Source organism: Azolla caroliniana, unplaced genomic scaffold, assembly GCF_043228905.1.
Source record: "Azolla caroliniana isolate FFs.n. ecotype wild unplaced genomic scaffold, voAzoCaro1.0.p SCAF_1, whole genome shotgun sequence".
Taxonomy (NCBI): Eukaryota; Viridiplantae; Streptophyta; class Polypodiopsida; order Salviniales; family Salviniaceae; genus Azolla; species Azolla caroliniana.
Window position 1 is genome coordinate 6,966,216 of NW_028230436.1, and position 25,006 is coordinate 6,991,221.

The following is a 25,006-nucleotide window of genomic DNA, read 5'->3' on the forward strand; positions in this document are numbered from 1 at the left end:
AGTTATTTTGCTTGGATTCCTCACCACACTAGGGGTTCAGAATTCAAGATTCAAGATTTCTTTGAAGCTTATATGGGGTAAAATTCAAGTGAATGCAAGAAGTCCTTTTATTTATAACTAGTAAACATATTGAATTATTTAGTTTTTAAATTTTAACTAATAATGTATCATTTATCTTATGATGCATGTGTTGCAAGTATCATTATTCACTCTACACTCCAGTTCTAGACTAAAAACAATGCAAGTCAAATTTCAATTGTAAGGTTGCCGAGACATTGTGTTCATTCTTCCTGCAATAAGGCCACATGTTCCTTGACTTTGGATATGCTGTACGTTTTGCTTGGGCAAGTGGACCTCGTTTAGGTCAAGTTTGGACATCCTCTTCCTCTTGATCCTTGGGTATTACAACAGTTATGGGAATGGATTTGGTCGAGGTTAGACTAGGATGAGGCTAGCATACTGAGCCTCAAGATGTGGATATGTTGTAAGCTGCTTGAGCAATTGGACATCTTTAGGTCAAGTTGGGATATCCTCTTCCTGTTGCTTCTTGGGTATGGAATCAATTATGGGAGTTAATTTGGCGGAGGTTAGGCAGTGAGACTTTCTTTGTTTTTGCTTTTGCTTAGCAAAGGTGAATCCTTGTTTCCTATGTTGCAATTTTTGTGCTAGTCATTGGGTTCGAGTGAACACATGAAGACCAACTTTGAAAGGGACAGTGGATAAACAAGTTTATCCTTGCTTTCTTGTATTTCAGCACTTTGAGATTGCATAGTCTTGGCCACAACGATGGCACATTGCCGCTTTATGGAACCACATTATCTTCCAAGGTGGTCTTCTTGGACCATAGTAAGTATCATGTCAATCCTCCTTTTTCTTTGTTCATATAGTTTGTGTTTCTTATGGAGGGTAAAATGTCTCATTCTGCCTCATGGAGTTTCTATCCTATATTGAAGTTCAAGCAATCTTGCTTCAATCATAGGTGAGGGGTGTTGTCTTGGTAGGATAGCAAGTTGTGGCAGTTCGGGAGCATGTGGGGTGACTCAAGACGCTCTATTAATTGGGGTTTGTGTTGATTTAATGAAGTGTTTTCATGCATATTGTAACATATTGGTCATTCTATTTTCTTAGGTTGGGTTACTTGTGTGTACGGGATACAATTCCTCTTGGTTTGGTAGCTATCATAGTCGACATTTGGATGCTTACCATAGAATCCTCCTTTACCGTCAATATAGATCGAGTATCCAAGAAAGAACAACATTGTTGCACAATTAATGACATAGTCAACATTTGGAGGCCTACCATAGAATCCTCCATTACCATCACAATTGAACAAGTATCAGAGCAAGCACAACATTGTTGCACAACTAAGAAGTTATGTAAGGTTGGATAAAAAAGATCCATGATGAACCAAGTTATAAGTTTGTCATAGACAACTTACCATTTGTTCATATAAATTATGTAAATTCTTAATGCACAGCATGGTATGAACCATACGTACAATCGCATTTGCGAATGATTCAATCATTCAAGTATGGTAAACACCCTAGAAGAATGGTAAATACCATACTTTTGGATTAACTATTTATTATGAGGTAAATAAACAAAAAAAAACATAAGAATGTTTGAATAACATTCGCATTCGTTTTCCAACATTGGAAAACGAATGTTGCGCTAGATGAACACGAATTTTACGTACTATGGTGCACAGTATAGTCACACAATCTCTATTGCTTCCTATTTTAAGGAGAACAATTGGTCTATGGGGTTCCATTTTGTAGCTTGTTATGAAAAAATTAGTGGTGAATATCTTCGATAAGTTTTAGTCATGTAATGAGTCCTCTAAAATGGTCCTAACCAAAGTAGTTTTGATGTGTTCCTTATGGGACCAAGAAAAATTTCCTCACCAACTATTGTTTCCGCTAGGTTACACACTTGAAGACCTATACAAAAAGTCAAAGAGGTTTCTAATGGTTACCAAGATTATTGTTGCTTGTAGCTTCTCAAAAGGACAATACATTGCCATCAATGTTGATTACATCTATGATAGTATTATTCCCATTTTTTAAGAGAACATATGCATTATAGTGCTATAATTTGGTTAACAACCTAGAAAAATGTGCACTATTGTAAACTTTCAAGTTTTATCGGTTCCCAAGATTGCCACTTAGCCTTCCCACTCAATATGTTCAATTTCTCTTTTTAGAAGTAACCAAATGAGTATTAAAAGCACACTTTAGCATTTTGCTTTCTTTAGGCTGACTAGGGATAACATCCCTAAATGAGATTGTCTATTAGAAATTATCAATCATAAGGTCACCATACAATGTTGCAAGCAAACCATTTGCATTCATGGTTGCTTTTATGCCATTGAAATTACAACACAAGTGCATGCTTAAGAATTACATTTGCTGAAGCCTGACACCATGTAAACATGAATATCTAAGGAATACAAGCTTTTTTATTATATTTACAAATGAGCTCCCCCACATGTGATAATGGCTCAATTATATAGGACACAAACGTGAGGTTAAAACATCAACAAACGCACACATGCCTATGCTTATGAAATTAAAAATGCCTTTTTATTCAAGTATTTTATGATGTTTAAAAAAGAAGTCCCTCCGAATTTGATAAAGGCTCGAGAACAAAGAAAGTAGACAACATGTGAGCTTGAAAGAAAGGCATGTCTTCTTAGGTAAATAGGCAAATTTAAATATAAAATTTTAGCATAGGAAAATGTTGTTCATAAACAAGATTTGAGACGTTTTCCCCTAGATACATGCCAATGAAGCATTGCTTATCAATTCACAAATTGCTTTGCAACAACTCTTAAAATTAAATATATAAGTAAGGCGATGTTGTGCAAAAGTTTCTTATTTGCAAACATAAAAATGTTGTGGGTGCAAGTCTCAAGAAATAAGTGTTCATTATAAGAATGTTTCATGTTTAGAGTTTCAAATCATGCACTATCATAGCGGATTTACAATTTCAAATTTTGAAAATCATAGAATTGGCTTGTACAAGGTAGTGCAAAAGAATATTATTGCATTACTGTATTAAGTGAAATATGAGAACTTAACAAAAGAGAGTAAGATGGACACATGCAAAGCTATGTACAAAGGGGAGAATGGAATTGTTCAACTGATCATTGACAACAGGTTACCCACAGTTATTGCGCAGAAGCAAAAACTTGGAGATCTATGGACGCTGCTTGCACCCATTACCATATGTTGCATATGGACAACAAGGTGTACTAGGGCATTTTAGCAAACAAACGCCCTCCAGCTGAACCGATTAAGCTAATATGGCACACACTCACTCAGAGCTCAAGATGAGCGGATTGATGGTACTGATGATGCTTCGAAATTAATGAGGCTGAATTTCAAGAAACGGTGGTGTACTACACCGATGGCCACAACAAATGGAATGTATATACGATGGCAGTATGTAGTACCCAGATGGTTGTTCCCCCCTCCCATTAGTTGAAAGAGGGGCGTGAACGAGATGTCATGTGGGATATTGAAAGCAGATTATGTGTAGGAAAGGATGGCTAGAGACACATGTGAAAGTGTAAGGTAAATAAGTGAGTTCACTTATGAAGGATTAGATAGTCTAGGTAAGGCCTACCCGAGAAAGGGATCGAAGTTGTGTATATTTTAACTAATCGAGTATATTCTTTTTTGGAAAAAAAAATGGACACATGCAACATTACTAAATACTAAATATTGAAAGACCTATGGATAGTAGTTCAAGAAGTACATGACTCTATGATTATGGAATAGAGAAATAAATTGCAATCACATGCTTTCTAGAATGTGATACACTATGACTTCGACAAATTGAGGATGAACTCATAATTCCTAACAAATGGAACCAATGCACAATGAATGCAATGACCAATGTTGCACCATCATTGCAAAGATATTTAATCGAATTGGAACCAATACACGACAAATGCAACAACTAATGTTGCATCTCCATTGCAAAGATATATAATCGAATTGGACAAGTACTTCGTGTTTTAGTACCATTCATAATCAAAAGTCGATCATTTGCCATCAACCCTAAACCCTCTTCTAATATAATTTCACAACCCAATAGAAAACTCATAGTATCTAGTAAACAAAGTCGAACGTTTCCTCTTATCAATCATTTTCATCGAGAAGAGTCTCTTAGAAAGTACCATTTCTACTTTTAGTGTGGTAATAATATGATTCAACTTTGCAACTGCATATGATTATGTATCCTGATGAAACTAACATCCTCAATTGTTCCAACTTACAATGGTATTGTTTCTTCATTAGAGGTGGAAAATATATGTAACACAAGTATTAAGGCTGTAAAATCCAGAATAATTCCACTTATTACTAGTGAGCATTACAATTAGCTGAGTGCTAGTGTGTTAAATGAATGGATTAATACTCCAATTTTGATACGATTCAACACTGTGGTGCACTAGCCTCGTACATGTGGTGATTATCGACTTTTGTTATATTAGATTGACCTGAAGGGTCCATTGGTTCCGAATGTGAAGCTTGACTAGAGCTCCAGTGTGGGGACAGAAGAGAGAGAGCACAACCATAATCTCGAACTTGATCAACCGAGCCAGTAACAGGCACAGTCTCAAAGCCTGAGAATATCTCTCCATGAGTTGCTGCTAATGGCAAACTCGATGGAGTCCTGGAATAACTTGCCAGGATGTCATTGTTCATCAACATCGTTCTTGGATTTTGTTGACACGGTGGAAAATTATCATACGTTAACGGAGAGAAACCAGTTGCTCTTGGGCTTTGCTGATGTAGAGGAGGATAATTATCACATGGTAGTAGATCAAAAGCCTTTGCTGGAACTTGGTTTTTGTAGTCATAGACTGGCCTACCTTCGCATTGATGCACGATACACTCTGGCCATGTGAAATCCCGATACACTTGCGACAATGATGCCGTCGTAGAGGAAAACTTTGGTTGATGCAAGAAAGACCATTCTATAGAAACATAGTGACAGAAGAAAGGGGTTATCTTCCAGAGGATGAAAAAAATCAACACATTTGCAAGTTAAAAGAATTAATATAACACAAGGAATGGAACCTTGTAGGGAAGCTTGTAATCGTGATTGCATAGCCAATGGATCCGGTTGAGGTTTCCGACGACGCTCATTATGCCCAGCAAGCCTTCTCCGACAACTTCTCTTTGCATTATCAAACTCAGGTAATTGATGAAACCTGTTTGTAAGTCGATACCAGCATGTGTTAGAATCCATACACAATTGAAGTAATACAAATGCAAGGATGCGTAACAATACAGCATCATCACAATAGGATGGAACCCTTAAAAACAATCATTACAATTTTTTTAAAGAGTAAGATGCGTACAGCAATCAAGAGTGCATATGTCAATAGTGATATGATGGTTTCTCTACTCTCACGATTATTATAATTCATGCGATGATATAAGAACATCCTTTGAAGGTGTTGCTGTTAATGTCATCACACAAATGGCTCTTGAACTCATAGTCAAAAGACTTCAGTTTGCAAATGATTTACTGGTTATTTAACCTTACTTCATGAGTTCATTTTTAACTACAAACAATTTCACTGTCATGCAAGATTTTTGGGGATTGTGAGCTATCTAGATATTACATAGCCATGTATGTACTGTAGACAAATTAATATGCTAAAAAGAAGTGCAAATTTGTAAAAGATGCCGGTTTGCATAAAACACAATGTTTTTCTCAAATATATAAATATAAAAACAATTAATAAAACTTGATAGTGTTTAAATATTTAAAAACAGGTAAAAAAACTATATTTGGTCAATACGAACTTCAACTATACCTGCTGCATTGTTGGCAAAACCGTTGCTCAAGGCCAGCAACAATTACTTTTACAGCTTTTGAATGTGCCTCACATACTTTATGCTTCCGATGATAAGCTTTGGCCGAAGTAAGATCAATCCCACATCCTTGAACTTGACATTTTGCTATTTTCGCTCCTGTCCTGGGTTTCTTTGATTCAATTGTGTCCATTTCTTGTGCTTTTTTGGTTTCCCGTGTTTTCGGGGAGCATTGTGAATACACCCTTTTACCCAATTGTAGCCCCGTAAGCGAATCACCAGAGCTACCCGAGTGTAAAGTGTTATTTGTACTATATTGCTCTTCGGTTAACATATCACCAAATGATACATTTTCAATGCCCTTATTTGGTTCCAAAAAGTTAAACTTTCCACATTCATTAGTAACCCTTGTTTGATTGCCATTATGAAAAAACCCATTTTGAAGATCAAATCCTCTATGATTACCCTCAATAAAGCCTTCCTTTTCAATACTGCGATAAGGCATAATGACTCCCCCATTTGTGAAGCATCCATTAACAATATGTACCTTTCCTTGTCCTATATTGACCATATCATTTTCAAGATCAATGGCATCAATAAAAACATTTGGTTTAGATTGAATTCCCTTATACCGAGGCCAATGGGTTGTTGAGCATTCTATGGTTGACGGAATAATAGCAGACGATCTACCCAAGTCCAAGTCATTGCTTCCATGTGAGTAGATACCATGGGTGGGATAACTTCGAAAGGGCATTGTTTCTCGTACTTGATCTTTCTTCGATATTCCATTCCTATGTCTTGATTGAAACTTTGGTGCTTCTTCCAACTCCCAGGAGGTTGAATTAGAATCCCAGCCAGCCATGCCGATAATGTAGTATCACACTTTAACTCACTGTCATACATGGAAAACAAATCTATTGTTAACATTCATCAGACAACAACAGCAACCATATTGAGGATTCGTGTGTATGATTCCTAGAAAAATTGCCGATAAGGACCTGACATTCCGAGCTTCTGTCAGTGAGACAAAGCATACCCACGTGAAATGGGCATAATTTTGCAGGTAAGGTGGGCTAACTCCTATGCAAAGTGGGTACTATCTCCCACTTGGGAAGTGCACACATGTGGTAAAGAACTTATTATCCCCATGGAAAAGAGCCATAATCTTGAACATTGCACAGGAGACATGCAGGGGAAGTGGACTATTTCCCATGTAGAAGTGTTGAAAGTGACTCCTCCCCATACACAGCAGGTCCCTTTCAATGTGAAATGGGTCATTTCTAACGTGGGAAAGTGCGAACTTGCCAGATGAGAAAGAACCCACATTTCCACTAGGGATAAGAATTCACAGTGTTAAACATTGTAGGTGAAACACAAGAGATTGTAGGCCCTTTCCCCATGTTCCTCACATGGGAAACAGCTCAGTTTCCTAAAGCAGAGAGGAGGTTAGAATGTTGAAATTTGTACTATGTCGAAACAGAGGGAGGGAAAGGGGGCTAAAAATCCTATTTCCCAGGTAGGAAACATGGAAAATAGCTCAATCTGCTCGACCTCCCCTATAGAAGCCCATCATGGTAAAAAAACAGGGGGAAATCACGAGGGAAAATAGAATCTAGTGTTCAATATGCTAAGAAAGAAATTGGACTTTTTCTTCATTATATTGACAAAATTAACAAAGACTCGCTTCTTCTCTGCATCTAAAGCTTGAGTAAGGCGACATAAATAACAAGATTTAAGGCTTGAAAATAATAATAATAATCACAAATTTTGGCAGAAAAACAAATTTGAAGTCTGAAATAGATCCATAAATTGACAGAAAAAACCACTTGAAACTTTTGGATAAAAAGAAAACCAGAAAACAGAACAATTGAGGCAAAATTTTGAAGCTTAGTAAAAAGAAAACCAAACATTCGTGGAAAAACAATCTTCGAAGCTTGCGAGAAAAAACAAACCCTAAACTTCGCAGAAAAAGAAGACCTAAAAATACCTAGAGATTCAAGAAAATCCAATTTGAATCTTAGTTTTAAAATAAATAAATAAAAAGCTAAAATCAGTGAACCTTAGAACTCTTAATGATTTGTCACAGAATCTTTGGGCGATTAATTCAGTTCAGACACACACTCACTCACTCACTTACTCACACTTCTGAATAAACCAGAAGACTAATTTAGTGATTTTGCAAGAAAAGGAAAAGTTCAAGGTACTGAATAACGGAGAAAGGAGAAGGGCGCACCTCAGAGAAGAAGCTCGGGAGCAGGAAAGCTCGATGATGAAGAAGAAGAAGAAGAAGAAGAAGAAGAAGAAGAAGAGAAGGAAGAGGAGGAGGAGGGTTTGAGGGATCGACGATGGATGGATCATAAGGAACTTATGTAATAAGGAGAGAAAAGGAACGCAGAAACGCAAGAGAAAGGAAATACATATACATATAGAGAATTTAAAGCTGATTGTTCGTTTTTCCCTCTGCTTTTTGCTTTTTTCTGCGTTTTTCGCTTTTTTGCGTTTTCCGAGCTCTAACTGAACAATGAGCCCAAGTGTGTGTGTGTGTGTGTGCTTGCTTGCTAGTTAGCGTTCTGGTTGTGGGGCCATACCAATGTCTTCTTCACTTCAGTTGCCTGAACTTCGAGTAGTATCACTTCACTTTCAAGTGTTTGCTACGTCTCTTTCGTACTCCTTCCTTCCCTCGCTCCGAGAGAGGGATCTCGAGACCATGTCTTGACTCTTGGTTTAGGGCTTAGGGTTTGCTCCATTTGCATTCGCGCATGTAAACTGTAATGTCTCGAGTCTCTTTGTTTCTATTCAACTTCGGCGACATGATTTTGCTCGCATTCATACATGCACATTGTAAACAAAGAGAGGGGTAATGTCATAGAGGAAGATGTTTAGTATCGTCTCTCTGTCGGCACGCTAAGCCTACGACTAATGTCCACGAGTGACTAACATACCTTTGTGGGACGTTCTTAGCGATCACAGTGTTATTGTATAAAACTCCATTGTGAAGTCGAATTGGAAACCTGTAACGCCCATAAAGAGGCCAACCTTCACCCACGGAACCTAAATACACCATCATTTTTGTCAAAGTCGATCTCCTTCCCCAAGAAGTGGTGTTCGTGCTTTTTTGGCACAAAAGTTTTTGTGTGAATAATGCACTCACACAAAGAGTTCGACCATGGCATCTAGGGTATCACACTCTCCTAAGATGTCTTCAAATGTCTCACAAATCACTACATGTCGAACATGTATAAAGCATAAAGCAAGTGATATTCATCCTCTACTAAATCTCTGTTGCATATGTCATCATACTTGATGTATTTTAATGCCATGATGCAACTCCAACATGTAGTTTGAAGTGCAAAGTAGTGTGGAGAGCTCTATGAGAATTAAGATTCATGGTTCTTGCATTATATCAAATCCAACCTTATTTTGATTTCTATTCCATCCAATAAAGTTTGTTAAGGCTTATGAACATTTGCCCCACAAATGCCCAATTGTGTATTGCATATTTTAGGAGTGCTCTAGAGGCTAGCAATAAGCTCCATTCATTCAAATGCAAATAAATTCAATATACTAGTGGTATGTATATGGCTAAGTTCTAACGCCACATTACAAAGAGTAGTTGTGATAGTTTAATGTAGACATGAAATTTACACAAGCACTAAGAACATATGAATGACACATTATCGATGTGAACTTGCTAGACGTTTGAATCATGTTTAATCTACATACTCTGCCCATTTAATTCTCAAAAATGCATTAATGCTACTTTAATAAGATGGCTTTGTAATACCTTGAAAGCATGTTTTTTGAGTGTCCAAAAATTAACACATGGTACATGTTAAAGTACAAAGTGAAAGCATTGACTTTCCGATAGATAGTTTACACACATGTCACTATCATTGACACACACACACACACACACACACACATTTTTTTATGGATATAAAAACACAAACAACATACATATTTGGCCAACAAATAAAGGCGGAGGACTACATTATGTGGAGTTTCCGATGATGGCATTTAGGTCAAGTGGTAAACTATGTGGTCTTATCTTATCAAAGGGCATGGAAACTAATAATAAATAGAACTCTCCAAGCTCGCTTTTCAAAGGGCATGGAAACTAATAGTAAAATAGAACTCTGCAAGCTCACTTTTCACTCCCCATTGGTGGAAAACAATCAATCACACCACCTACATCTAGGCCATGATAACCAAGTAATGGCAATTCTTGTAATGATCATTGGCAAGTTGGCATCATATCATAAGTGTGAGTGAACGGACTGTGACAACCCCTGCCATAGCATTGTACACCTTATCACAAGTGCAAGCAAAAGAATCACAAAATGTCACAAGTGAATACAAACCATTTTATCGTTATTATAAGTTCCACATGCTTAAACTACAAAGACTATGACCATTTTTATAGCTGTGGTCTATTGGATTTTAAATACTAGCTCTAAAACCAAAGTTAAAATATTTGGATTCCAAGCATATTAGGAGACACATGTCACTTTTGCTATTACAATCTCACATGGAGATCTAAACTAGCATGAAGTTTCGTATTTTATACATGTTATGGGTACTTTATCATTACATTTCGTAGCAATACTATGATAAAGCTATACATTACTAGGTACCGCTCTTTCTTTTAAAACTACAAAGTGGTATGACAAGAAAGAATATCTTTTAAATTAGCACGATAAAATATATTAACCATGTTTGTTGGTTCTTTTAGGAAATTATACATTTTCTAAAAAGTTTCGTTTCGAGAACTTTGGTTACATGGTATATTACCTAAGGACACATGGAAGGGATCTTTGCGTTAAGAAGCGGTCACCTTTATTAACATAGTTGGAAGAATACAATGGTACTGTTTTCAATGCCTAGGTTTCGGAATATGTTTTTGTAAGGACATATTTTAGAAGGCTGGAATTCAGGGGGCATCACCTCAGAACTAAAACCGTATATGCACTCTATATCACTTGTGGCATTACTCCCATTGTTAGAGACTCGAACCAACCCGAGTGAGATTGAAACTGATTATAAAACCTCACAAAGATCATCATATTTAGAATACGCAATTAGTAACAAAACATGGAGATTACTCAAGTTTTTGTAAGTAACACATTGTAAGGTCTAAGAAGAATATTATCGCTTGAATAAATATTATAGCTCTTGATCATTCCCATGGAGAGAGATATTGGAATTGAGAGTGACCATGAGACCATCTCCAAGGTCAAATGTCGTAAAAGGGGGATAATGATAATAAAAACAATATGGTGAGGAGAAGCCCTAAGAATGGTGGGGATTATTGTTACCTCGTATTGCAATGAAGAAGTGTGAAGCCAATTTCAATTTGCCTAAATTTTTTAATGCATCTGAGTCAGTTTCTTGTTTTTTGAATCTACTTATCCCACATAAGAGCATTACACGCAACATAAAAAAGAAACAAAGCAACACTAACATTGTTCAAGAATAGATGTTTTTTTTGCCAAGAAAAGATACAATATCAGTATAAAGAAATGCCCTAAGGTTGTACATGAAATATGTAGATATAGGTAATTACCTCCGTATTTTGACAAAGGTTATGTTCTAAGTTCTAATTATTAGCTTAAATAAATACTTTGGTGTAGACGACGATATATGTATCGATAATTTATTTTGGCAAAATTTTGAGAATGCACGACAATTTATTCATTCACACTGTTAAGGCATCCCATTTATGTTGTGACTTCGAAGTAAATAACGAATAGAAAACCTTCATAGAGTACAAAAAATAATCGACATTCTTGTATAGTTTTGTATGGTCCCAACCATGCATGTTTTTAATGTAGAAATAATTGAGTTAATGCTTAAAACTACGTCGTGAGTACGCATGATCATGATTAATTTAATGCGTGCAACATACAAGGAATATATGAAATAAATTTGATACTTATATTTGTATGAACACACGTACAAATAATCAAGAACAATAACATTCCACCATTTTCTAATTGTGGATATGACACTAAGAGTAGGTGGATGCATGATCTTCTTACATTCAATATAAAACTATGAGAGAGAGAGAGAGAGAGAACCATGCATTAATATCTTTTAAGAGACCAAAATGATCTATGAGACCAAATGTGTGTGTGAGTACAAATAAAAATTTGTTAGTGTAATAATCATCAGATCAACGATGATAGAGTTGCCACACAGTACAACCTTCTTATACGTTGTCAAAATGTGAATTTTGACAAGCATGTCATTTAAAAAGGATTGAACTCCATTTTGTAACAATTGTTAAATTTGAAAAACTATATTCAGAGAATAAAACCGGTTGGTTGCACTACAAGAATATGCACATATGATAGGAACATCTTAGAGAACTCTAAATGGATGGAAGTACCGTTATAGTCCTTCTTGTTGTTATTTTGTTCTCATTAATACTCACCAAGGGAGATACACCCTTTCAATATATTTGATTCTATAGTTATTATCCAATTAATTGCCATCCAACTAGACATCACAATTTGAGATATTGTTTGATTCATGGGAATGATAACCAAAATAAGTAAACTATGTGAAGCAACCCGTTAGTGTATTTAGATAGTTGGAATAGCAAACATGCTTTAGAGAGATAGAAAGGGAGTCGTCATAGGTATATTGGAAAGAAGTTGAAAAGAATGCCACTCCATGCTTCCTTTAAAGACAAGTTTCTGTGTGGCAGGTAGTTGTCTAAGGTTTACCAATGGGAAAACCTTTACATACTTTAAAGTTCCTCGACCTCTTTGACATAAGTTACATCATATCCCTTTTTAGTAGGTCATCACTCTTGACATACTTTCCCCATAGATCGGAAATGTGGCATGATTGGTTTACCATATGTACATTCTAGTTTGATGGTCTGAGTGGTATTATTAAACCACATTTGCAAAATGATAGGTTTCTTTGTTGTGGTGATTTATGACTTTATATACATGCACCATATCATCGCATGAGAATGATATTTGATATACACATTACGGTGATCCATCACATAAAGAATATCCATTTTGAATTTGATGTTATTGATAATAGTTGGATTTCGAGATTTCCCTTACTAGTAGCGTGACCTTGTGTGTTTTTTCAATACCCATAGAGAGACCTTATTATCAACAACTCTAGAACCAAAAAAGAACATAGAAATGAATGTGCAGCCACAGACAAATGACCCATGCAACCAAAGGCAACATACAAATGATACATAGGATAAGGAGGGGTCAAAGAGGAAAAAGAACAAAAGTAGGTGTGTGTGTGTGTGTGTGTGTGAGAGAGAGAGAGAGAGAGAGAGAATTTACTTCATAGAATATATTAAAGGGGTTTGTTAAAGATTCCATGGTAACACATGATAAAGTTGTTTGCAAATTGATGAGAATGAATGGTAGAGAGTAAAACGTTGATCAATTTTTTACATGTGAGGATATAATGACATTGATATTTTAAGATCCTTACGAAGCCATAAACATGACCAATGAGACTAAAAAAGAGTGTTACAAGAGAGCAACTTTGTTTGTGCAAAGGGTATGTGACCGTATGGCCTCAAAGTGCTTTGTGTGTTTTATCAAGATCACTCTATGATTAAATATAGACCAAACATATGCGGCTCAAATATGTGGTCTTGGTGCTTGACTTGCAAAAGTTGTGTGAGATTCAAGGTTGGTGCATGATAAAATTGTTGGTGGGAAGCAATGTTGAATGGTCGTGAATGCATCATATTATATGATGAGATGTTGTTAATCCTCAAATCCCTTATAGAGCATTATGTGTTGGTGCAATTTATTCTAGTTAGTCCTCTCCAACCCCTAATCCAATTCAAGACCATGATGATTCGTGCATGGAAGGGTTATTATCCTTTGTATTTTAAAGTGACATACGGGTGAAATATGAATTGTTGATGCTTCTTATTGTTTCCTTGTAAGCATCATAACATGTTGGTTATATGTGAGAACAATAGTATTGCAATTTCTTATTATTGATATCCTTGTTCCAACTAGATGTGACTGTATCGATAAGACATGATGTGATGTTTTCCTTTAACATATAATTGATGGTTGTTCAAGTAGTGTTGCTACATTCCATCTCTTAAACCATTTGTGTGTTGGCTAGTCAGTCCAAGAAGGATCTCGTTTTTATTTGTTCTCTTGATTTAGTTGCATGTTACTAACATATTGAGCTTGGATTAATAGGCAACCGACCTTCGTGTCCTTTACCTTGGCTACATAATTATGAGCCCTCATAAGACCTTTTAGTTCTTTGATTGCTTACAAATCTCGACCCAAGAGCAACATGTAAAACAATTTTCATATCGTCTTGATGTTTTTGCATTGAGAATGTTGTATACATTATCCTCAAGACTCTAGCCCATGTGAGAGCCACATGACTTGATTATTTTTTTCCACAATTTCAAATTCATTAAGCATACTAACCTTTGCCATGTGTTCCTTTGAGTCCCTTCACTATAGTGTATATGAATTATTTGAAATCCATATAGCAACAATGAAGGGTTTCCCCCTTAGTTTGATTTTCATTTGTTATGGCATGAGGGTAACCAAACATAGAGGTAGGTGCTGAATTGTGAAGAGATTGGAGGGTGTCTTTGCTGAATTTGGATTGTGTGAGGCTCTTGTTGAGGGGAGTCTGTCGAGTAATTTTGTGACGAGGTTTTGTTGCTTCATTTATACATGATGTTTTCTTGTAGCCATTTCAAAGTGGCTTGTAACATATGAGTTATATACTATCCTATGTACATTTTCATAACTAATGGAAGTAGAATTTTCTTGGAAAAAAAATAAAAATGGTATTGTCTACATGTACTTGGAAAGCTCAATTTTGTTTCCACTGTTATAGATGGCTTCAAAATTTACATCATTTTTTCAGGATACTGGCTCGATTAATCAAGATGCTTATACATTCTTGAGTGAAAGATCTAATCCACTTGACACGGTCTATGTTTATGTGAATCATACCTCACTTTCTCATGGCTATGGTACTTGTTAACCTAGGTCAACATCCACTTGGTCGACATTTAACGTCGAGTCTACAATGATTGAGCTAATTTTTCTTCTTTGATATCTTCGCTTACCTTCCCCCTTAAATTGAGATCATGCATCCCATGGTGTTTGTTGTTGCGAGTGGGCGAGTTCTGTTAAAGATTCCATGGTGAAGTTTATGAAACTAATGGTGTATTAATTAAGCATATCCAAAACACACGCATTATGTTTTTGTTAATACTCAAATACCAAAGGTCCAAATCACACATGTTTTTTCAGCGGACGCATATGTACATAGATTTAAACATGGTCACCACATGTGCTAGGTATAGTATGGATACCATACACATTCTACGTATTAATATGGGTTAAGTACGTCCCAAACTAAAAGTACTTTAAATACTTTTTTCATATTTGTCAAATACTTATAAAATATGTACATATGTATAGTACATTTGCTTCATTCCATTTCCTGAAACAAAGTTACAATCTAAATCAATCACAATAATAACAATGGGTTTACCATTTTAGATAATAGTTCCTACTATATTGCCCCTATTCCGTTTATGATATAGGTGACTCACTTTCGTAGTGGCATTTCAGATCTAGAATTAACCACACCTTTTTAAGAAGACCAACAACAATTCCGGATTACCTAAAGAATAATAAGAGCAATTAATTTTGGATTCCACAAAAAATGTCGTAGAGAAACTTCATGTAGGTTCTATAATATAACCAAAGTAACAAACATTCCAACATCATTTAGACATTAGAAAGAATTGCAAGGAGAACAAAATATTTATTATTAATACAAAATCATTGATAATACTTACCAAAGTGTCGTAGACTCTTCAACTTCAACATTAGCTACAAAGGATAAGCTTGTGTCAGACTCTTCACTTGTAGCCAAAAAGGACAAAAATGCATCAAACTCTTCAACTTTAGCTTTAGCTACAAAGGACAAAAAAGCAACCAAGGCATATGGGACAAAGGAATATTTTATAGGCAGTTTTTTGACAAGCTGGAGTAGTTTTACTCTACACTGCAATATTTATTTAAGCTGAACATAACCTTGATAAAAAAATGAGGGTTATTACCTATATGTATGTATTTCATGTACAACCTTAGGGTGTTCCTTAATACATACTAATATAGTATCTTTTCTTGGAAAGAAGAAGAAGAAGAAGGAACCAAGCCTTGAGTGAAAGTGAATGCCTACTTAGCATTCATTGTGTAGCTTTAATTTGGTTTAAGTGTAACAAATAGAGGGAAAACGGGTAAGGAAATTTGCCAAGTAATGAAGATTTTCTAACATCGGTTGCATAGTTTGGGTGTTATCTTTTATAAATCTTAGGTATGGGTCCAAGCAAAAAAGCGAACAATTTGGTAGAGTAACTTTAAGGTTTAGTATGCAAAGTACCATTTACGAGGTATGATACTTACCTAAACTTTGAATACTCTAACGCAAACAACCTTGGGTCTCACAAAACACACATGGTAAAGGTCATTACAATTCGTGGGATAACATTACCGAGAAGCAAATTCTCTTTTTTTAGCACATGAATACAATGTTCTTTTTTAACACACAAACAGAGAGAAAGAAAGAAGAAAGATATATTAACGTCTTCTAAGGCCAAAATTGGCCCATGAGACAAATGGTGTACAACAAAAATGGGATATTTACCCATTCATCGAAAGTAAAAATAAAAATAAGATAAAATAGAGTTTAAGCTAAATAGTTCTAAATAGAGAGAGAGAGAGAGAGAGAGAGAGAGAGAGAGAGAGAGAGAAACCTTTATTAAAATCAACATGTTATGAGATTGCTCGATTCACCTACACACAAATGAAGGGATAAAGAATAACAACCAAACTCTAACAAGTCAACATGAAAAGATTTGTCGTGTATTTATTTATTTAGCCTTTCCTTTTTAAGAATCTCCACACGTAAACATATATGTACATATGATATATGCTATTACTGTACATAGTACGTAATATACTCGGATGCATCGGCAAACATTCCTTTTCATACGAATGCGTATGTTATCAAAACATTCGTATATGCTTTTTTTTTACACTTTTTACCTTATAATAATAATGAATACAAAAGTATGGTATTTACCATACTTGGAGGGAGTTTAACATACTCGAATGCGAATGCAGGTATGGTACGTATGGTTCATACTATAGTCTATGGATATATCCATATACATCTACATATATGTACCTATACGGTATACCATATGCAATATACGTATACGGTATAAGTATACGTATATACACGTATGTACGTATATAGTACGCAAAAGCAGGAGAAAACAGAGTTGCTCTGTTTTCTTGGTAATCCAACAAACAAGCAGAGGGAGAGTGCAAGAGAGTTGCGATGGCGCTTGGTATTGACGAGAAGCCCGAGTATGAGTTCCTGAAGAAGCTCGGCCTCGAAGCTTCGAATTTTGGTTGCTATGGTGATGGCGTCTGGCGTGGCAGAGGACCCGCCATCACCTCTGTCAATCCCTCCACCAATAAGGTAAACAAACTAAAGTCTCCCGTACAAAAGTCTACCTTTCGTTTTCCTGAGCAGGTGTACCCAATTATGGTCATTTATCTGGTTTGCTTTGCTATAGCTTGATGACGTGTGCGCGCGTGAAATCATTTGTATAATCTGGTTCTTTACGATGCTGCTGTGTGGTCATATGCGAGTGTATGTATGTGTTTATGTATATAAGTTTGTTGAATGCTATATACTGAATTGCTAAAAAAGTGTACATGTTTATGTATGGGTGTATGTATGTGTGTATCTACGTTCTGAGTTCTTGTCTGTATGCGAGTACATGTGTGTAAATATCTGTGGATGTATGGATATGTGTGTCTATATGTGTGGATACGTGTTTGATATGTACATCAATGTAAATATCCATTGATATGTGTGTCTATATGTGTGGATACGTGTTTGATATGTACATCAATGTAAATATCCATTGATATGTGTGTCTATATGTGTGAATAGAGACATGTACACATCCACTATCTGCTGGGTCTATAATGACACCTTACTTATGTGCTCTGTCAATTGGAATGCTCACCAGTAAATTTCTTGAACATCGAGAGTCACTTACCAATTCCACAGACACAGTGGGAAAATGTTTCACATCTGAGGATGTTAATAAATTATATATACATATATCTATGTATCTAATACTCTTCCAGATGAGGAGTGAATAAGGGATTCCCAGTTTAAATGAGTGGATGTCACTCACAACCATTGTTATGACAGTTTTCATGCTGGAGTAAGTTCAGGCTTTAGATGGTTCAAAATTGCATTTGGAATGGTCGCAATAGATAGTCATATACTATATTGATCTAGATGATCATTCAAGAAGAGGTTCTAGAGATGACATGCATATATATGTGGTGGTGGTCAGAATTCCACCATTAATATCTGTCCTCAGAAGTAAGAGGCAAGATGGCCCAAGGCATACTCAATCGCATATAAGCTGCAAGTTCAAGGTTTCATAAATGATGTTTGACATTAAAAAACGTATTGTTGAGGGTCTATCAAAACATGCCAAGACATATTGGTAAGACACCCTGGGCGAGTTTATAAGCTGATGTTAAAAATCATCATAGACAGTTGTGGTTTAGTTGACTGTACCTTGGTTATCAAGGCAATTTGAGGCGCACATTCTTTTTATAGCTTTTCCATCTTAGACACATTCAGATAATGAGGTAGGTACCAGTGATTTGATTTGTGCAAACTTTTTAATTGCATTAGTATACACTTTCTGTTTCTATAGAGTTAGTATCTAACCATCCCGCTTGGCAAATAAATTCTAATTGGGGAAACTATATAACAACATTATGTTACTTACAGAAATTCTTTATATCATTCTTCTTTTATAGATGTGATATAAAGCATCCTTTTTGTTTTATATTATTTAGCACCTTATGCGAGTATTTTCAAGCTTTCTTTTTGGCTTTGTTTTGAAATTTGTATTTTCTATTTCATGTGAAGCCTCATTTCTTGTGTACCCATAACTTGTTGATACTTTCTCTTTGTTCATGCAAATAATTTTGGACCTATGGAGGTATAGATCTGACATTGGGCTCTTTGATATACAGCCTATTGCAAAAATTATTGAAGCATCACTGGAGGATTATGAAGAAAGTATGGAAGCATGCTCAGCTGCAAGGAAGATATGGATGCATGTGAGTTATCTCTCTGTGTTGTAGGGTGACATTGTTATATGTCACATGTTTCAATAAGTTTTTTTTTCTCCGAAACAGGTGCCTGCGCCCAAACGAGGTGAAATTGTAAGGCAAATTGGAGATTCTTTGAGATCCAATTTGCAATACCTTGGGAGACTAATTTCATTAGAGATGGGTAAAATACTTGCAGAGGGTATTGGTGAAGTACAGGTATGATGAGTTAAAATTTTGTTGGCACATATATGTTTTTTGGGTTGTGATATTGTTGTATTGGGCTCAATAAAAGCAGTGTTATTTTTGCCCTTCTTTTATAGGAAGTTATTGACATGTGTGACTATGCGGTGGGGCTCAGCAGACAGTTGAATGGATCTGTGTTGCCGTCTGAACGTAAGTAGGATGTTGAATTATTAATTTTAGTTGGGAAAGAACAATGTGTGTGTGTGTGTGTGTGTGAGAGAGAGAGAGAGAGAGAGAGAGAGAGAGAGAGAGAGAGAGAGAGAGAGAGAGAGAGAGAGAGTAAACAACTTCAACTGGAATTTACAGGGCCAAATCATGCAATGCTAGAGGTAAGCACTTTTAGTTTAGTCTGGCTTAGATTGCATGAATGAAGATAATTCAATGAAATCAATTAAAGAATGTCATCAATGAATGTTATATTCATGTTCAAATTGATCGTCTCATTGATGGTAAGGTTGCATAGGTATGGAACCCCCTTGGCATAGTTGGGGTTATAACTGCTTTCAATTTCCCTTGTGCTGTCCTTGGTAAGTCATGCTTTATTGTTTTCGTTAAGTGTTTCTTCTCAAGTGTGAGGAGAGTTTAATCATAGGTGATTGTTTTTTAACCAGGATGGAACGCATGTATCGCCCTTGTTTGTGGCAATTGTGTGGTGTGGTAAGTGGTTTAGTAGGTGTTTACTTTCTCTACAAAATAGATTAGCTGAACATTCTTGATTCATTTTTCTTTGTTATCTTTTTGTCTAGGAAGGGAGCTCCAACGACATCCTTGGTAACAATCGCAACAACAAAGATTATTGTGGATGTGTTTGAGAAGAATAACCTTCCGGGGGCCATCTTTACAACTGTTTGTGGAGGAGCTGAGATTGGAGAGGCCATCTCCAAGGATGCAAGAATTTCTTTGGTCTCATTTACCGGCAGCACAAAGGTTTGTTTCAAATCCTCTTTCTGCTTTATCATGAATCATCTTTATGATGAAGTTATAATCACAACGTCAAAGTAAACGAGCTAGAACTAATTTAAACTTTTCTTGGCTTACATGCTTTATACAAAGACATTACATGTGAGGGATGATGGTAAAGCATTGCTTTTATACATCCATCAGCATTATGATAAATGATTTAACTAGCTTTTATAATCGTGATGTCTGTTTTGAAAGTATATTAGGTAATGATATTTAAGGATGTGAAGGATACTTTGATATAAAAGGTTGTGGGTCGAAATCTAATACAATGACAGGATCTAATGTTACATGCATTGTAAAAAAAATGCATTTGTATTTTGATTTTGAGGTAATTATGCTAAAGTTAACTATTTTTATTCTCCTAAAGAAGACAGCTTTACAAAATCCGTTGTTTGACCACCCAAGGGTTGAGAGCAATTGAGTTATGTCATAAAAAAGGCATTGTGATTATTAGAATAAATACTGTCCTAGTTAAGTAACAGGTTTTCCTAAAAATGGCTTTCCAAAACTCATTTTCCACACAACCCAAAGAGTTCAAAACGGCCATTTGAGCCAAATAAAGTAGAGTTCATATAATAAAAATCTAAAAATTCTAAAAATTCTAAAAATTCTAAATTGGTTTCCAATTTTTGTTTTCCAGGTTGGCCAGATTGTGCAAAGAGTAGTAAGTGATAGATTTGGAAGATGTCTACTTGAGCTTAGTGGAAACAACGCAATAATAGTGATGGATGATGCCGATTTATCATTGGTTGTGCCATCTGTATTGTTTGCATCGGTTGGCACTGCTGGACAGCGCTGCACGAGCTGTCGGCGGTTGGTAATATAAAGATTTTTCTTCTGTCTGTTAGATATATATATATATATATACACATATATACATAGATACACACACAGACAGGCATACAATCATTCATACATATATAAATACATACATACATTTGTTCATACATACATATATACACATATTGCTTAGCTAAGTTTTGAATTTTCAGTGTGTTGTTTTGGTGAGAGACTTCTTTTTTGGCAGTTAATACATGAGAAGTTGTATAGTCAAGTGGTTGAAAAACTCGTGTACGCGTATGCACAAGTAAAAATCGGAGATCCTTTGGATGAAGGAACACTAATAGGCCCACTCCATACTCCATCCTCGAGAACTAGTTTTCAGCAAGGCATAGAAAAGATTAAATCCCAGGTGCTAATTACATATATTCTGTTTATATGATACCCTTATTTTTAAATATTGTTTTATTTTCGTTTATTATTATTATTTGTTTATGGATTTATGAGCATGCTTTTGCTATATAATACACCAACTATTTTCATTTTCATTTATATGGATTATTTTTCTTGTTAAAATTCCGGTATTCATGAACATATGTTTGTTATATAATAACCCTTGATTAGGTTAGTTTTTTTTGCTTTAGAAAAAAAAACATAGCATTGTTGATGTTTTTTCATCTAATAATAAACTTTTTATAATCATTATTGATGCTTATTCCGTGTAATAATAATAATAAATGTTATTTCAGGGAGGCAAGATTTTGACTGGAGGTTCTATTGTTGAAGGAGTTGGGAACTTTGTCCAGCCAACTGTTGTGGAGATCTCACATGATGTGGAAGTTGTCAAAGAAGAGCTTTTTGGGCCTGTTTTATATGTCTTCAAGTTCAAGGTTTGTTTTACAGATCTCAGTTTTTAATGCGATATATCAACATACTACACGCTGTTCTCATGTTGATTAAGTTTTCGTATTTTTGAGAAACTCTTCTGCATTAATTCTTAAACAGACTCTTGAGGAAGCCATCATCTTGAACAACTCTGTACCTCAAGGCTTGAGTAGTTCTATTTTCACACGAAATCCCGAGGCCATCTTTACTTGGATTGGGTATGGTCTCTACTTTTGGTTAAATTATTTCAAACTCTTATATGCATCTTAAGTTGGATTCATAAATGAAATATCTTTCACTGATGATGGAAGGTATTGAAAGATGTTACAATACGTAATTAAACAAATTGAAGTCCTTGATTTTGCATTAGAATATAGTGACAATCATAGAACGTAATAAACGTGTTCGTGCAAGCATACAAACGTTTGGAAACGAACATGTTTGAAAAGGGAAAAATGCGTGCTCCTTTTTTTACCCTTTTTTTCTTTTATTATTATTAGAAATTAGCTCATCCTAGTGGTAAGTTGCTATGCTACGGCTGTCTATGTCTTGGGTTCGATTCCCATTTTTCTCATCTCTCTCTCGTTAGTGTCATGTCATAGCAAAATTTTATGTTAGTGTCATGTTCCTTTTTTTTCTTTCTTTGTTATTAGAAATTAGTTCACCCTAGTGGTGAGTTGTTATGGTACAACTGCCTATGTCTTGGGTTTGATCCTCAATTTTCGCATCTCTCTCTCTCGTTAGTGTCATGTCATAGCAAAATTTTATGTTAGTGTCATGTTTTTCTTCATATTCTCGAATATACGTTTTATGAGTTTTTGAACGTTTGATTATAATTTATAATGACATATTTTGATTCAATCTCTATAGTTCATACTCATTTTTTTGTAAAGTTCTAAAGTGAAGAAATTGATACCTTCACTAGTTGCGAGATAAGAACATTGATAATTGCAAGATGAGCTCATCATCAATACAATTATGTCTTTGAACTATTTGTTTTTTATGTTCATGCTTTTTAATGTTCAGTAGTTAAGTAATTCGTAAGTTTTGAGCTTTCAATTGTGTTGACATTTGATTCAATCAATATATAATATAGACCATAGTCATTTTTTGAAATTCCAATCTTTATTTTTTTTTCCAACATATAAATCCAATCCAACTTTGAGATGATTTATCATACACGTTTGATTGAATCATTCTCGAATGCGAATGCGCGTATGGTACGTATGGTACATTCTATGGTGACAATAAACTGTCCCATACGATATAACATATGAAGTAATGATTAAAACTCAATTCTGATGCATAGATCTATATGAGGGGTATCATCATGATATGTCTGTCTTGAAAAATAGACCTAACATTAACTGGTATCTATATATAATACGAAGAGTAAGTATAATCATCCATTAATGTATATTTATGATTACGGTATTGTCAGTTACCAGAACAAAATTCTAATATATATTACAAATTTGATTGTTGAGTGGTTCCAGTCCCTCTGGTAGCGATTGTGGTATTGTGAATGTCAACATCCCGACAAGTGGTGCTGAGATTGGAGGAGCTTTTGGCGGAGAGAAAGCGACAGGTGGTGGCCGCGAAGCCGGGAGCGATTCTTGGAAGCAATATATGCGCCGTGCTACATGGTGAGGAGAGATTATATGTCATTATTATTATTATGTGCCGAATTGTTTTTATTGTGAATATAGATATAAAACGAACTGAACTTTTTTTTTTTGCATGTATTCTAGTACAATTAATCATGGAAGAGATCTACCTCTTGCTCAAGGCATCAACTTTGGGGCTTATTGAAAGATATTATCAGGTTAAAGAAGAAAGCAATGAAAGTGAAATTTTGAATCATCATGACTTCATACACAGAGAGCAACACAACAGACATAATTGGATCAAACCTTCTCTATTGCTTTTGTTTATGTTTTATTTGATCAAAGATTATGATTTCAATGTGATATAATAGTTTTGTGGAACTTCCAAATTCTATTTTTATGTGATATAAGTTCTGATTAACAGTTTTCTTATGCCCGATGTCAAGAAAATATGACCTAATGGTAGGTAACTACAATCTTTAACTAACTAAAACACAATGGGTGCAATGAATAACGCTTATTGGTAATTTACTGTACATTATATATATGGCTAGCTACCTTGAATAGAGGTAATAGAGTTTAGGCAAAGAACTTACGGGAAATATGTCTTAGTTAGAGAAAGAAACAAATATAAAAGTGATGATCCTCAATTTCGATTGTTTTCGAATAGCTTAAACATTAATTCATACTCCTCACTCATGCTTTGTCATGGACTGTCTTTTTAACTATCAAAAACAGAGTTCTCATTTTGTATCCATGCATAAGATTTTGTTATGATTTGGAATTAGAATATTCTACATGTGACGAAGAATTCTCAACTATGGTATGAGTTGGTACAAAGTAATGGTGTCTAGTTAATGACGCAGTGCTCTCTTTTTCAATATGTAGGAGACAAATATGTACATTGAAATGACGTTAAAGGACATGCAACGAGTATTCTCATTATTAAGGAAGGTTGATATAGAAATTCTAATGCATCAAAAGTTGCTTAAATGTTAGCGAATTCATGTTATGTATGTGATGTGCATTCGTCTCTTGAATTGACATTTATCATGTTAGAAATATATGATGACACTATATTTTTAAATGGATTTAACCTTAAATGTACATAAAAGGGACACCACAATGTTATAATATTTACTGTATCACTTTCTTCAATGCTATCACCTTGGATGCCTTCGGGATATCTCATGTTAGTGTGCTATTGGTGGGAATCTATCAATGGAATTTGACTTCCTTTCCCATCAAAGATTATACAACAATTGGAAGTTTAATGCAATATTCTTCAAGGTTAAAAAAAAGGATATATGTATGCTTTGTTGAGATCAAAGACGAGCATCTAGTTATAACATGGTTTTAATAGCATGTTTCGTGCTGATTGATCCATTACTAGTAATGAATTATTTTCTCCATTCAAGGTTTATTTAAAATCATGTGTATTGAGAAGTTTTGACTATTTTTTGTTTGGTTCCTGAAAGATGCTACC

The 25,006-nt window shown here is 35.2% G+C and overlaps 2 protein-coding genes across 3 annotated transcripts; one reads left to right on the forward strand and one right to left on the reverse strand.

Annotated features, from left to right (window-relative positions):
- Positions 1-4,331: 4,331 nt before the first annotated feature.
- Positions 4,332-8,176, reverse strand: LOC147868699 (uncharacterized). The gene is made up of 4 exons (XM_087322480.1): positions 8,065-8,176; positions 5,834-6,723; positions 5,088-5,221; positions 4,332-4,984 (listed from the first exon to the last, which is right to left on the reverse strand). The coding sequence occupies exons 2-4, from the start codon at positions 6,691-6,693 to the stop codon at positions 4,440-4,442; spliced, it is 1,539 nt and encodes a 512-aa protein (XP_087178606.1). The 5' UTR covers positions 6,694-6,723; positions 8,065-8,176; the 3' UTR covers positions 4,332-4,439.
- Positions 8,177-17,163: 8,987 nt separating this feature from the next.
- On the forward strand, positions 17,164-23,888 carry ALDH7B4 (aldehyde dehydrogenase 7B4). Of its 2 annotated transcripts, XM_087322492.1 has the most exons (14): positions 17,164-17,369; positions 18,962-19,048; positions 19,127-19,258; positions 19,363-19,435; positions 19,592-19,614; positions 19,749-19,812; positions 19,897-19,942; positions 20,032-20,212; positions 20,889-21,065; positions 21,276-21,440; positions 21,778-21,918; positions 22,034-22,131; positions 23,410-23,559; positions 23,665-23,888. In XM_087322492.1, exons 1-14 carry the CDS (start codon positions 17,226-17,228, stop codon positions 23,723-23,725), a joined length of 1,542 nt encoding a protein of 513 aa, XP_087178618.1. In that variant the 5' UTR covers positions 17,164-17,225; the 3' UTR covers positions 23,726-23,888. The 2 variants fall into 2 exon arrangements, with proteins under 2 accessions (XP_087178618.1, XP_087178625.1); XM_087322499.1 differs by lacking the exon at positions 20,889-21,065.
- The last annotated feature ends 1,118 nt before the right edge of the window (positions 23,889-25,006 follow it).